This window comes from Canis lupus, chromosome 1 (assembly GCF_048164855.1).
Source record: "Canis lupus baileyi chromosome 1, mCanLup2.hap1, whole genome shotgun sequence".
Lineage (NCBI taxonomy): Eukaryota > Metazoa > Chordata > Mammalia > Carnivora > Canidae > Canis > Canis lupus.
In genome coordinates, this window is record NC_132838.1 from 103329863 (window position 1) to 103341961 (window position 12099).

At 40.0% G+C, this 12099-nt stretch overlaps 1 protein-coding gene across 1 annotated transcript; it reads right to left on the reverse strand.

The window, feature by feature from the left end:
• Window positions 1-784: 784 nt before the first annotated feature.
• FCAR (Fc alpha receptor) lies at window positions 785-11801 on the reverse strand. Its single transcript, XM_072781418.1, is given in 5 exon segments — window positions 785-948; window positions 3121-3153; window positions 3156-3266; window positions 3269-3406; window positions 11774-11801. Coding segments are annotated over 5 exon segments (474 nt in total).
• Window positions 11802-12099: the final 298 nt, after the last annotated feature.

Below are 12099 nucleotides of genomic sequence, written 5' to 3' on the forward strand. Positions count from 1 at the left end.
AATAAGATGAAATCAGAGAGAGAGATAAACCACAGAGACTCTTAACTATAGGAGACAAACTGAGGGTTGCTGGAGGGGATGAGGATAGGGAAATAGGGTAACTGAGTGATGGGCATTAAGGAGGGCACTTGATGTGATGAGCACTGGGTGTTACATGCAACTGATAAATCACTAAACTCTACCATTGAAACTAATAACACACTATGTTAATTAATTTATTTTAAACAAATAAATAAAAAGAAAAAATGTTAGTTTCTTAACAATGGGGAAAACATGACTAGGTGATGGGACACCAGAAGCACATATGTCATGGAATATATGGTATGATGAGTGGACAGTGTTAATAATTAATTAGTAGTATTAATAATGAGTGGAATTCTAAGTGTTAAGGTTTTACCTAGAAGGATATGAGGGGATCTGGTTTTGCTGCTAAATTCAAGACAGAATGAAGTTTTGAGCCAGATCTTCTTACAGAGGCTGGGAGAAAAATAGCAATGAGAACTGAGAATTCTTTTTCATGCTTTTTATCACAGGAAATGAGTTAAGCCAAGACTATACCAAGAATTTTCTCACCAACATCTAGAAAGGTGGTGTACAACGATACCAGATATGTATAAGAAAATACCATTGTATTGGTTTGAAAGTGGATCCAAAATTCTTAGTGCCTCATTCTCTTTTGTTCTCCCAGTAGCTCTGCAGGACTCCACAGTGCTGACTCACTTCTGCTTCACTGACAGGTATCTATCTTGTGGGTGTTAGGAGTTTGTCCAAAAGTCCATTCTGTCTAACATTCCTGTTTACTCTGGCTCAGTTCAGGAAAATCTGGCCAGTTTTCCTTGTTTGGAGCGTGATGACTATGCCAATTTTCAACCAGTATGGCCAGGAGAGCCAGCCCAGTTACACTCATTCAGATCAAATTCCCCATCGTGTAATCTTGGTTCATTAGATCTACAGACATAATTCAAAGGAGATGAGCAATCACTGGTCATGTTCCATTTCATCCCAACCCCAGAGCCCTGAAAGGGGAACTCATTTCCCTATTTGTGATTACAGTCAGAACCCCTCCTCAACAAGCTTATGCATTCATGAGCACCATACTTAATCTTTGAGCCTGGGTCCAAGGGGGAGTCTTGTGAACTGCAAAGGAGGTGATCATGTGAATGTTGTATTTGCTTTTCATTCCCTCTTTATGTGGTGATTTCCCTGAAAGTCTAGTCATATCCTTACAACACCTCCACATATTCAGAACCCTAAATTTTCTCCTCTACATTTTCTTCATCTCACATATGACTTGTGTTCCTCTTTCATACGTGAAAAAGGATAGCACTATTCATATCTGGGAAGCAGCTTGGAGAAAATTTTCAGATACTTTTAGGTAAAATGTATCTCCACTATTGTATGACTGTTTACTAGACATTGCTGTTCTCTGAATCTTTAAACACATTTCTTTATTTGTTATATAGACTTTCTGGGCCTATGTCCTTTCAAGGATGTAATAAAATACTGTGAGATGACAATGCTCAGAAATCATAGTAACTCTCTCTTGTTAAAATACAGAAATTAATTTCAAATGGATTTGGAATTTCAAATTAGTTCCTAATTGCAAAGTGCAAAATATTTTGAGTTTAAGAAGATAATACAGGGTGGTAGTATCCTGATACTGGATTAGATGATTTCTAAAACAAAATACGGTGACTATCTGCTCTAAAGAAAAAGACTAATAAATTCACTCCTCCTCCATCAATGCCTAATTATCCATGCATTGTTAAATTAAAAGAGCACTCTAGCCTGTATGATCTTACACTGCCATGACTAGTATTTGTGCTCAGTTTGTTGAGTGACCCAGACAAGGTGGGCATGAGAGATTAATGTGGTTTCCCTGTTCAGTGATTAGCAGTCGCTTCCCTTTGCTGTAACCTGTCTTCTGCTGAGCAGAGAGATGCAAACACTATGATAATGTGGCTTGTGTTAGAGTTTTTAGAATTCTTCTCACAAGCTGTAAGTTACCAGCTGATCACTCAGAGTGGAGCCTAGTACTGAAGATTAGTTTAAGGGTTTCCAGATACAACTAAGCATGTGAAGATGAGAAGTGGGTTAGTTTGAGGTGGGGTCTGGGATCTATTGTCTCAACAATGCTCCTTGATGTGATTCTGAATATTGGTCACTCTATTCTTAACAAACCAAATATATTTTTTAAAGATTTTATTTATTTATTCATGAGAGACACAGAGAGAGGCAGAGACATAGGCAGAGGGAGAAGCAGGATCCCCATGAGGAACCTGATGTGAGACCGATCCCAGGACCCTGGGATCACGACCCGAGCCAAAGGCAGACACTCAACCCCTGAGCACACATGTTCCCTGGACCAAATATTTTTATTTATTTATTTATTTAATTATTATTATTATTATTATTATTATTATTATTATTATTTTAAATAAATTTATTTTTTATTGGTGTTCAATTTGCCAACATACAGAATAACACCCAGTGCTCATCCCGTCAAGTGCCCACCTCAGTGCCCATCACCCAGTCACCCACACCCCCCGCCCACCTCCCCTTCCACCACCCCTAGTTCGTTTCCCAGAGTTAGGAGTCTTTATGTTGTCTCCCTTTCTGATATTTCCCACTCATTTTTTCTCCTTTCCCCTTTATTCCCTTTCACTATTTTTTATATTCCCCAAATGAATGAGACCATATAATATTTGTCCTTCTCCTATTGACTTATTTCACTCAGCATAATACCCTCCAGGTCCATCCACATCAAAGCAAATGGTGGGTATTTGTCATTTCTAATGGCTAGGTAATATTCCATTGTATACATAAACCACATCTTCTTTATCCATTCATCTTTCGATGGACACCAAGGCTCCTTCCACAGTTTGGCTATTGTGAACATTGCTGCTATAAACATCGGGGTGCAGGTGGACCAAATATTTTTAAAAGGCACTGTCTGGAGAACTCTAGGAGAGGATGTGGAAGTTGAATGGGGTGTGGATGAAAGTCTTTATTTGCAGTCTCTACTGCCCCACTGTTCTTTCTCAGTGCATCTCTTTGCATTCCTGCTGGATGTGAAGGCCCTGAGGAGAAGGACACAGGGCTGGGTTGGGGTGCACCTACCTGTGACCACAAGCTGCAGGGCATCACTAGGGCTGACCACACATAAGGGCTGCCACTGTGCCAATCATAGCACCTGTAGTTCCCTGAGAAGCTTTGGTTCACAGGACCTAGAATAAAGGTGCCTTGATGTTCCCCATTTTGGGTTATGAAAGGGTGGCTCCTCCTTCCCTGGTCAGTGAAAATATATCAAGTGGGATGTGTGCTGAATTTCACTGTAATGAGATCTTCTCCCCTAGCTTCACCAAGGCGCTCTGGGCAGCAGAGAGGAAGGGTTTGTCGTAGAAACCTAAAAGAGAAGAGAGTAAGCTATTAGCAAGGTTTTTCTTCCTTTCCCTGTTATCCTCACCCCCACCCTTTTCTTTTTATTTTTTAAATTGAAGTTCGATTTGCCAACATATAGTATAGCACTGGGGAGTCTCTCATGTTCTGTCACCCTCTCTGATTTTTCCCACTCATTTTCTCTCTTTCCCCTATAATCCCTTTCACTATTTTTTATATTTCCCATATGAGTGAAACCATATGATGTTTGTCCTTCTCTGATTGGCTTATTTCACTCAAAATAATACCCTCCAGTTCCATCCATGTTGAAGCAAATGGTGGGTATTCATCATTTCTAATGGTAGAATAATCTTCCATTGTATATATAGACCATATTTTCATTTATCTTTTCATGGACACCAAGGCTCCTTCCACAGTTTGGGTATTGTGGGCATTGCTGCTATAAATATTGGGGTGCAGGTGTTCCAGTGATTCACTGCATCTGTATCTTTGGGGTAAATTCCCAGCAGTTCAATTGCCAGGTCATAGGTAGCTTTATTTTTAACTCTTTGAGGAACCTCCACACAGTTTTCCAGAGTGGCTGCATCAGCTTGCGTTCCCACCAACAGTGCAAGAGGGTTCCCCTTTCCACATCCTCCCCAAAATTTGTTGTTTCCTGTCTTGTTGATTTTTGCCATTATCACTGGTATGAGACAGTATCTCATTGTGGGTTTGATTTGTATTTCCCTGATGGCAAGTGATGTGGAGCATTTTCTCATGTGCTTGTTGGCCATGTGTATGTCTTCTTTTAAAAAATTTATTTATTTATTTATTTATTTATTTATTTATTTATTTATTTATTGGAGTTCAATTTACCAACATATAGCATATCACCCAGTGATCATCCCATCAAATGCCCCCCTCAGTGCCTGACACCCAGTCACCCCAACTCCTTGCCCACCTACCTTTCCACTACCCTTTGTTCGTTTCCCAGAGTTAGGAGTCTCTCATGTTCTATCATCCTCACTGATATTTTCACTCATTTTCTCTCCTTTCCCCTTTGTTCCCTTTCATATTGCCAAAATGAATGAGACCATCTAGTGTTTGTCCTTCTCCAATTGACTTACTTCACTCAGCATAATATCCTCCAGTTCCAACCACATCGAAGAAAATGGTGGGTATTTGTCGTTTCTAATGGCTGAGTAATATTCCATTGTATACGTATACCACATCTTCTTTATCCAGTCATCTTTTGATGCACACTGAGGCTCCTTCCACAGTTTGGCTATTGTGGACATTGCTGCTATAAACATTGGGGTGCAGGTGTTCTGGTGTTTCACTGCATCTGTGTCTTTGGGGTAAAACTCTAGCAGTGCATTTGCTGGGTCATAGGGCAGATATATTTTTAACTCTTTGAGGAACCTCCACACAGTTTTCCAGAGTGGCTGTACCAGTTCACATTCCCACCAACAGTGCAGGAAGGTTCCCCTTTCTCCACATCCTCTCCAAAATTTGTTGTTTCCTGCCTTGTTAATTTTCCCCATTCTCACTGGTGTGAGGTGGTATCTCATTGTGGGTTTGATTTATATTTCCCTGATGGCCAGTGATGCAGAGCATTTTCTCATGTGCTTGTTGGCCATGTCTATGTCTTCCTTTGTGAAACTTCTGTTCATGTCTTTTGCCCATTTCATGATTGGATTGTTTGTTTCTTTGCTGTTGAGTTTAATAAATTCTTTATAGATCTTGGAAACTAGCCCTTTATCTGGTAGGTCATTTGCAAATATCTTCTCCCATTCTGTAGGTTGTCTTTTAGTTTTGTTGACTGTTTCTTTTGCTGTGCAGAAGCTTTTTATCTTGATGAAGTCCCAATAATTCATTTCTGCTTTTGTGTCCCTTGCCTTCGTAGATGTATCTTGCAAGAAGTTGCTGTGTCCAAGTTCAAAAAGAGTGTTGCCTGTGTTCTCCTCTAGGACTTTCATTGACACCAGCGTTTTTTTTTTTAAATTTATTTATGATAGTCACAGAGAGAGAGAGGCAGGGACATAGGCAGAGGGAGAAGCAGGCTCCATGCACCGGGAGCCCAACGTGGGATTCGAACCCGGGTCTACCAGGATCGCTCCCTGGGCCAAAGGCAGGCGCAAAACCACTGTGCCACCCAGGGATCCCGACACCAGTAGTTTTATAATTGTACTTCTGAATTGAAAATCTGACATTGTACTGAAATCCAAATTCTGTAGCTCTGTGGCAGAGAGTACTTTTTCCATTTCTTTTTTTTTCTGTGGTTATTTCTTCCTCTAGTCTTTTTGTCCAGTGCAGAGTGTATGTATGAGAGGGATGAGTCAAAAATCTCAACCATGACCGAAGCCAAATATACCCTAGATGATTCTGAAGAGGTCAGAGACCAGAAAATAAAAGAAAAGAAGAACAGAATAAAATAAAATAAAGGTTCACTAAAGTGAAAAAACAATTTTAAAACAAAGAAGTAAAAATTAAAAGCCAAAGCCAAAAACAAAGAAGATGAAAAAAGAAAAAGAAATAGAAATAACAAAGATAAGAAATAATGAAAAGGATTATAAGGGAAAGGAGGGAAAATGAGTGGGAAAAATTACAGAGGGAGACAAACCATGAGAGCCTCCTAAATCTGGGAAATGAACAAAGGGTTGTGGAAGGGGAAGTGGGTGGGGGGATGAGGTAACTGGGTGACAGGCACTGAGATGGGCACTTGATAGGATGAGCACTGGGTGTTATACTATATGTTCACTAATAGAACTGCAATAAAAAAAGAAAACACAAAAAAGGGGGAATGGTGGTGGTGAGTAAGTGGTAGTAGAGAGAGAATGTAGTCTACCTGAGGGCTTGTAGAGGGTGATCCTCTTGGTTCTAAGTTTATTTTGCTCTGTATGTTAGAAGATGCTCAACCCCAAATTTATATAAATCAGTAATACTTATATAAAGCCCTAACATTGACCACAAAAACATAAAGAAGATAACGGGGGTGGGGGTAAGAATGGGAAGAAAGGGAGAATATAATCACACAGAATGATCCAGCAAGGTGTTCCCCTTTGTTCTGGGTGTATGTTGGTAGTGTTTTAGAAGAAGCTAACTTCCACCATTGTATTTCAAAACGAGGCAGAAACAACAAAAAACAAATACCCATATCTTGCATATCTACCAAAATTAAATTGACTATGTTGAAGGGAATCCAGAAGTGAAAAATACATCTAAAACATTTAAGTATTATTTATATTATTTATATTCCCCAAATGAATGAGAACATATAGAAGGGAAGGGAGAAGAAATGGGTAGGAAATATCAGAAAGGGAGACAGAACATGAAGACTCCTAACTCTGGGAAACGAACTAGGGGTGGTGGAAGGGGAGGAGGGTGGGGAGTGGGGGTGAATGGGTGATGGGCACTGAGGCGGGCACTTGAAGGGATGAGCACTGAGTGTTATTCTGTATGTTGGCAAATTGAACACCGATAAAAAATAAATTTATTATTAAAAAAATGGAAAAAAAATTATTATTAAAAAAATAAAATAAGTCTCTTGTAGACAGCATAAAGTTGGATACTGTTTTTTAATCCACTCTGACTATCTATGTATTTGATTTGGGTGTTTAATCCATTTATATTTAAAGTAATTACTGACAGGGAAGTATTTGTTTTAGGATTTTGTTGTTTTCTGTATGTTTTATAGCTTTTTTGGTTCCTCATTTCTTCCATTACTATCCTCATTTGTATTTAGTTGATTTTTGTTGTTGTTATATATTTTCATTATCTTCTTTTTCCTTTTGTATATATTCTAGAGATATTTTCTATGTGGCTATGGTGGGGAATACATATAGCATCCTGATATTATAACATAGTAATATAAATTGGAAGTAACTTAATTTCAATCACATATAAAAACTCTACTTTTACAGGTCAACCCCCTAACTTTATGTTATTAATGTCACAGATTACATTTTTATATATTGTGTGCCCATTAAAATATATTCATAATGAATTTTTGTGCATTCATCTTTTAATTCCCATCAAAATAAAGGATGGAGTTACACACCAAAAAATAAAAAATAAAACATGTAAGTGTAGAAATATGAAAGTCAAAAAGGCCAACAGGAAATACAAATCAAAACCACAATGAGATACCACCTCACACCAGTGAGAATGGTGAAAATTAACAAGGCAGGAAACAACAAATGTTGGAGAGGATGTGGAGAAAAGGGAACCCTCTTGCACTGCTGGAGAGAATGTGAACTAGTACAGCCTCTCTGGAAAACTGTGTGGAGGTTCCTCAAAGAGTTAAAAATAGAGCAACCCTACAACCCAGCAATTGCACTGCTGGGGATTTACCCCAAAGATACAGATGCAGTGAAAGACCAAGACAACTTCACCCCAATGTTTATGGCAGCAATGGCCACAATAACCAAACTGTGGAAGGAGCCTCAGTGTGCATCAAAAGATGACTGGATAAAGAATTTGTGGTATATATAATATAATATAATATAATATAATATAATATAATGGAATATTACTCAGCCATTAGAAATAACAAATACCCACCATTTGCTTCGATGTGGATGGAACTGGTAGGGTATTATACTGAGTGAAATAAGTCAATCAGAGGACAAAAATTATATGGTTTCATTCATATGGGGAATATAAAAAATAGTGAAAGGGATTAAAGGGGAAAGGAGAGAAAATGAGTGGGTAATATATGAGAGGGTGACAGAACATGAGAGACTCCTAATTCTGGGAAATGAACAAGGGGTAGTGGAGGGGGTGATGGGTGGGGGGATGGGGTGGCTGGGTGCCGGGCACTGAGAGGGGCAGTTGACGAGATGAGCACTGGGTGTTATGCTATATGTTGGCAAATTGAACTCCAATAAAAAAATACACAAACACACAAAAAAAAAACCCAAAAAGGAAAAACTTAAAAATGAAGGATTGGTAAAACATTGTAGTTAAGGTGAGAAAAGAGAAAAAATATTGGAGATTTTTAGTTTGATATAAAAATGAATCATAATGGAAAAAGAAAAAAAAAGAAAAAATGAGAAAAAAATGAGAAAAAGGGACCCTGTAGTTCTACATCCTATTTTCCCTCAGTCCTGGAGGTTCCCAACGCTGCTTGGTCAATAAACCTGCTCTTCCTTTGTCCTTCCAGCTGGTATGGGGGAGGGGTCTTCTGAGAATCAGTTGTTGTGCCTGGGGGGTTGTGCCCCTTGCCAGGTCCTGGGCTCAAAGTGAGTTGTTTATCCTGTGAGGCCTTTGTTCTCTAGAGGCCCCACCTCTCCCAGGCACAAGGTGAAACAAAGAGGAAAAACAACAATGGTGTTGGCTAAATTTCCAGGTCTGGAGTCAGCTCCCTGTGAGTAACTAACTGTAGTCTCCCAGTCCACACTGGCCTAGATGCTCCAGGGGGCAGGTGTTGGTGCATTGATCTCCATAGTTTGCGGGGTGCCCAGTTGCAGGAAAGTTCTCGCTTTCTTGTGTCCTCCCCACTTTTGCCTGTCCCAGGGGGGAATGGAGGATGGCTGGCTTTGTCTGCTTGGGCACCCTGGATCTGGGACCCTGTGCTGCTGGACCTGTGCTCCTGGGGACAGCCTCTCTTGAAGGGAATAGGATAAGCCACCTCTGTCCAGAGCCTGGCCACCTAACCTATTGGTTTCTCCCAAATGTCCTGGAGGGCTGTGGCACTCCAGCCCTTTACTGATAATCTGACCACGGTTTGGGGTGAGCTTTACCCTGGTTGCTTCTCCTCTTCTAGTGACTCTGGGAATCTTGAGGCTTCACTGCCCCTCCTGCAATTCTGCCCAACTTCCTTGCTAATCATTTTTCTGTTAGGGAAAACTGTGTGGATTTTTAAAGTTCCTGCTTCTCTAGGGCTCTGGTTCCTGTCCCAGAGCCGTTCACTGCTTTAGCCTGGCTACTTGTGGTTTCTCTCCCTTACTTTATTCTTTTTTATTTTATTTTTCGCTTTTCTACCTTATTGGAAGTGAAATCTTTTCCACTGTAACATTCCAGATCTTCTCTCTTTAAGTCTCAGGTCAAATTCATAGGTGTTCAGGTTGTTTTGAAAGTTATCTAGGGAAGTGTGTGGGTCAGGTGAGTTGAGGACCCCTACTCTTCTGCCATCTTGCCCCCCTCCCTTAATTAAAATTTAAACATTAAGAAAAATTAATCTCAACAGATATAAAGCTTTTGATAAAACACATCAATTCCTAATGAAAAGAAAAACTTGTCAGAAATGAAGGGGGTTTCCTTCAATTGATGAAGGTATTGTTGGCAATCAGCACCTAGACATCATCTTTCAAGGGAAGAACTTGAAGTCCTACTCTCTGTGATGGGGAAGGATCCAAGTATCTTTCCTATGACCATCTATTCAGCACAGCATTCTATGCATTTAATTGGAGATGCCAACCAATCCAATGAAGCAAGACAAAGTGATAAGCATTGAAATGGATAAGAATAATACTTGCATTGCTGTGTGATTACACCACTGTGTGCATAGAAAATTAAAAATATAATATAAAGATGTATTGCCAGGGTTTTCCAGAATTACTGGATACGTGGGCAATATTTACAAGCCTGATCCATTGCATCAGGCTTCTGGTTCTGGATACAGATGAACTAGGTGAATGTCTCCCTCATGAGACCGGTTTTGCACTTCTGACCTCCAGAATTATAAGAGAATAAATTTATGTTGTTTGAAGACACCAAGTTTGTGGTCATTTGTGATGGCAGCAATTGGAAGCTCTTTCAACCACTTAAATTTTTTAAAATAGTTTCTATAGCACAACTTTTCTTCCTTCTACTTTTTCAATGTGGTTGAATATATATTACACACAATTTACCATGTTAAACATTACTAAGGTATGTAATTCGGTGGCATGAAGTACATGTACCATATTAGACAAACATCACCACTTTCCATTTCCAGAATATTCTTATTACCCCAACAGAGATTCCCTACCCATTACATAGTCACTCCCATGTGCCTTTGTCACCAGCCCCTGTCAATCTCTATTCCAATGCCTGTCTCTTGAATTTGTATATTTGATTCCTATAAGTGGAATCACACAATATTGACCTTTGTGTCTGGATTTCTTTTTTTTTTTTTTGTAAGTTTTTAAATTTAAATTCGATTTGCCAACATATAGTATAACACCCAGTGCTCATCCCAAGTACCCCCATCAGTGCCTGTCACCAAGTCACCCCATCCCCCTGCCCGCCTCCCCTTCCACTACCGCTTGTTCATTTCCCAGAGTTAGGAGTCTCTCATGTTCTGTCACTCTCTCTGATATTTTCCAGTCATTTTGTGTCTGGATTTCTTAGCACAGTGTTTTCAAAGCTCAGTCACGTTGTTCATTCTTTTACTTTTAACCTATTTACATGATTATGTTTGAAGTGAATTTCTTATGCTGAGTAAAATAAGTCAATTGGAGAAGGACAAACATTATATGTTCTCATTCATTTGGGGAATATAAATAATAGTGAAAGGGAATAGAAGAGAAGGGAGAAGAAATGGGTAGGAAATGTCAGAGAGGGAGACAGAACATAAAGACTCCTAACTCTGGGAAACGAACTAGGGGTGGTGGAAGGGGAGGAGGGTGGGCGGTGGGGGTGAATGGGTGATGGGCACTGAGGTGGGCACTTGACGGGATGAGCACTGGGTGTTATTCTGTATGTTGGCAAATTGAACACCAATAAAAAATAAATTTATTATTTAAAAAAATGAAGTGAATTTCTTATAGAATGCAAATAGCAGATTCTTGTTTACACTTGTTTTTCTTAAACTCATCTTACAATCTTTGTCTTTTAAGTGTTGTGTTTATATCATTTATATATATATAATGTAATTAGTGAAGAGATTGTAATCAGATTCATTATTTTATTTTTGCTCATCCTCTCTTTTGCTTGTTCTTCTATTTCCATTTTCTGCCTTTTCTTGGCTTCAAGAAATATTTTTGGTATTCCAATTTCATGTCCCTGTTGGGGTTTGGGTGTCTTTAAGTGGCTGTCTAGACATCATATACATACCTAAGTTTACTTGGTCAGGCTAGAAGTAGTATTTTCCCCCTTCCCATGAAATATGCGAACCCTACAAACATCTAAATGACTGTCCTCAACCCTTTACATTGTAGTTGGTACATGTTTTGTAATTAGGACACATCCAGGGCTGTGTTGGAGCTGAAGGATGGAGGATAGGCAGATGAGTCCTCCCCAGACTACCTGCTTCTGCCCAACAACCCCTGGACAGCTGGGGGTGCAGAGAATGTCAGGGCTGATTGTGACTAGTGTGAGAGGGGCCTTGGTGTGACAGGTGGAAAAATGAGGGGAGAAGGGCACCCTTGCAACTCCCTATCTGTTTCCTTTCCAGAGACCCTCCCCAAACCCTCCATCTGGGCTGACCGAGCCCCCATGGTCAGTGAGGAGAGGCCTGTGACCATCTGGTGTCAGGCGTCTCTGCAGGCTGATGTCTACTCTCTGTATAAAGAGAGGGTCTCTGGATCCTTGTCTGTGAAGATCTCACAGGATTCTAGCAACAAGGGCTTACTCCGTTGAATCCATGAACCCACATGATGCAGGGCAATTTGAGTGTGCATATCAGAGCAGGAACAGCTGGTCATAGCAGGGTGACCTCCTGGCTCTGGTGGTGACAGGTAAGGACAGGAGCTGGCTCATCCTCCCTGAGGCATCTCCTCCAGGCAGAAGGGAATG